The following is a 954-nucleotide window of genomic DNA, read 5'->3' as shown; positions in this document are numbered from 1 at the left end:
TTATGGCAGCCCCAGTGGTTCATTCACTTTGAGTCTCCTTAGAGATCTCTTTAGAGCAACTTTGACATCCTTGTTCCTGAGACTGTAAATAAAAGGGTTCAGCAACGGAAGCAAAAATGTACAAAATACACTGAGAATTTTCCCCTGAACCACAGATTTTTCAGATGTTTTGATATGTGTAAGCATACCCAACCCATAGAATAAGGCAACAGTTATTATGTGAGAACTACAGGTACTCATGGCTTTGTACAAACCCTTACGTGATGACAACTGAGTGACATTAAAAAGAATCAAAGCATAGGACATTAAGATGACAACACTAGATGCAATGACCACTGTGCTGATAACAACAGAACTAACAAGCTCACTGGCATAGGTGCTGCTGCAGGAGAGCTGGAGAAGGGGAAAGATATCACACAGGTAGTGGTTGATGATGTTAGAATCACAAAAGTTGAGCCTCACCATAAACACTGTGTGGACAATGGCACCAGCTAACCCCATGAAGTATGAACCAAACATCATCAGAGAACATGTCCTAGGAGACATGATGACCATGTACAAAAGGGGTTGACAGATGGCTACATAGCGATCATAAGCCATGGCTGTCAACACATAGCACTCAGAGTGGGCAAAAATGCAAAAGAAAAACAGTTGAGTCATGCATCCTTTAAAGGAGATGATGTTCTTCTCTGAAACAAAACTCATTAGTGTTTTGGGAGTAAAGACAAAGGAATAACATAAGTCAATGAAGGACAAGTTAAAGAGAAAAAAGTACATAGGGGTCTGCAGGTCTGAATTTAGGAAAATGAGACTCATTAAACTCAAGTTCCCCACCACAGTGATTGTGTGGTACACCAGAAACAAGATGAACAGGGGTAGCTGGAGCTCAGGCTGATCTGTCAATCCTGCGAGAATGAATTCGGTCACTGCAGAGTCATTCTTCATAGCCATTTT

The 954-nt window shown here is 41.2% G+C and overlaps 1 protein-coding gene across 1 annotated transcript; it reads right to left on the bottom strand.

The window, feature by feature from the left end:
- LOC102000303 (olfactory receptor 143-like) lies at positions 1-954 on the bottom strand. Its single transcript, XM_005347073.2, has one exon. It carries the CDS (start codon positions 949-951, stop codon positions 1-3), a length of 951 nt encoding a protein of 316 aa, XP_005347130.1. The 5' UTR covers positions 952-954.

The sequence above is a fragment of the Microtus ochrogaster genome, chromosome 5, assembly GCF_000317375.1.
Source record: "Microtus ochrogaster isolate Prairie Vole_2 chromosome 5, MicOch1.0, whole genome shotgun sequence".
NCBI classification, from domain to species: Eukaryota; Metazoa; Chordata; class Mammalia; order Rodentia; family Cricetidae; genus Microtus; species Microtus ochrogaster.
Note: the sequence above shows the minus strand (reverse complement) of the source record. Positions and strands in the feature narration are given on the sequence as shown.

What these genes read in the sequence shown, in the direction of transcription:
- LOC102000303 (XM_005347073.2), bottom strand. Translation starts at nt 951, where the DNA reads ATGGCTATGAAGAATGACTCTGCAGTGACCGAATTCATTCTCGCAGGA.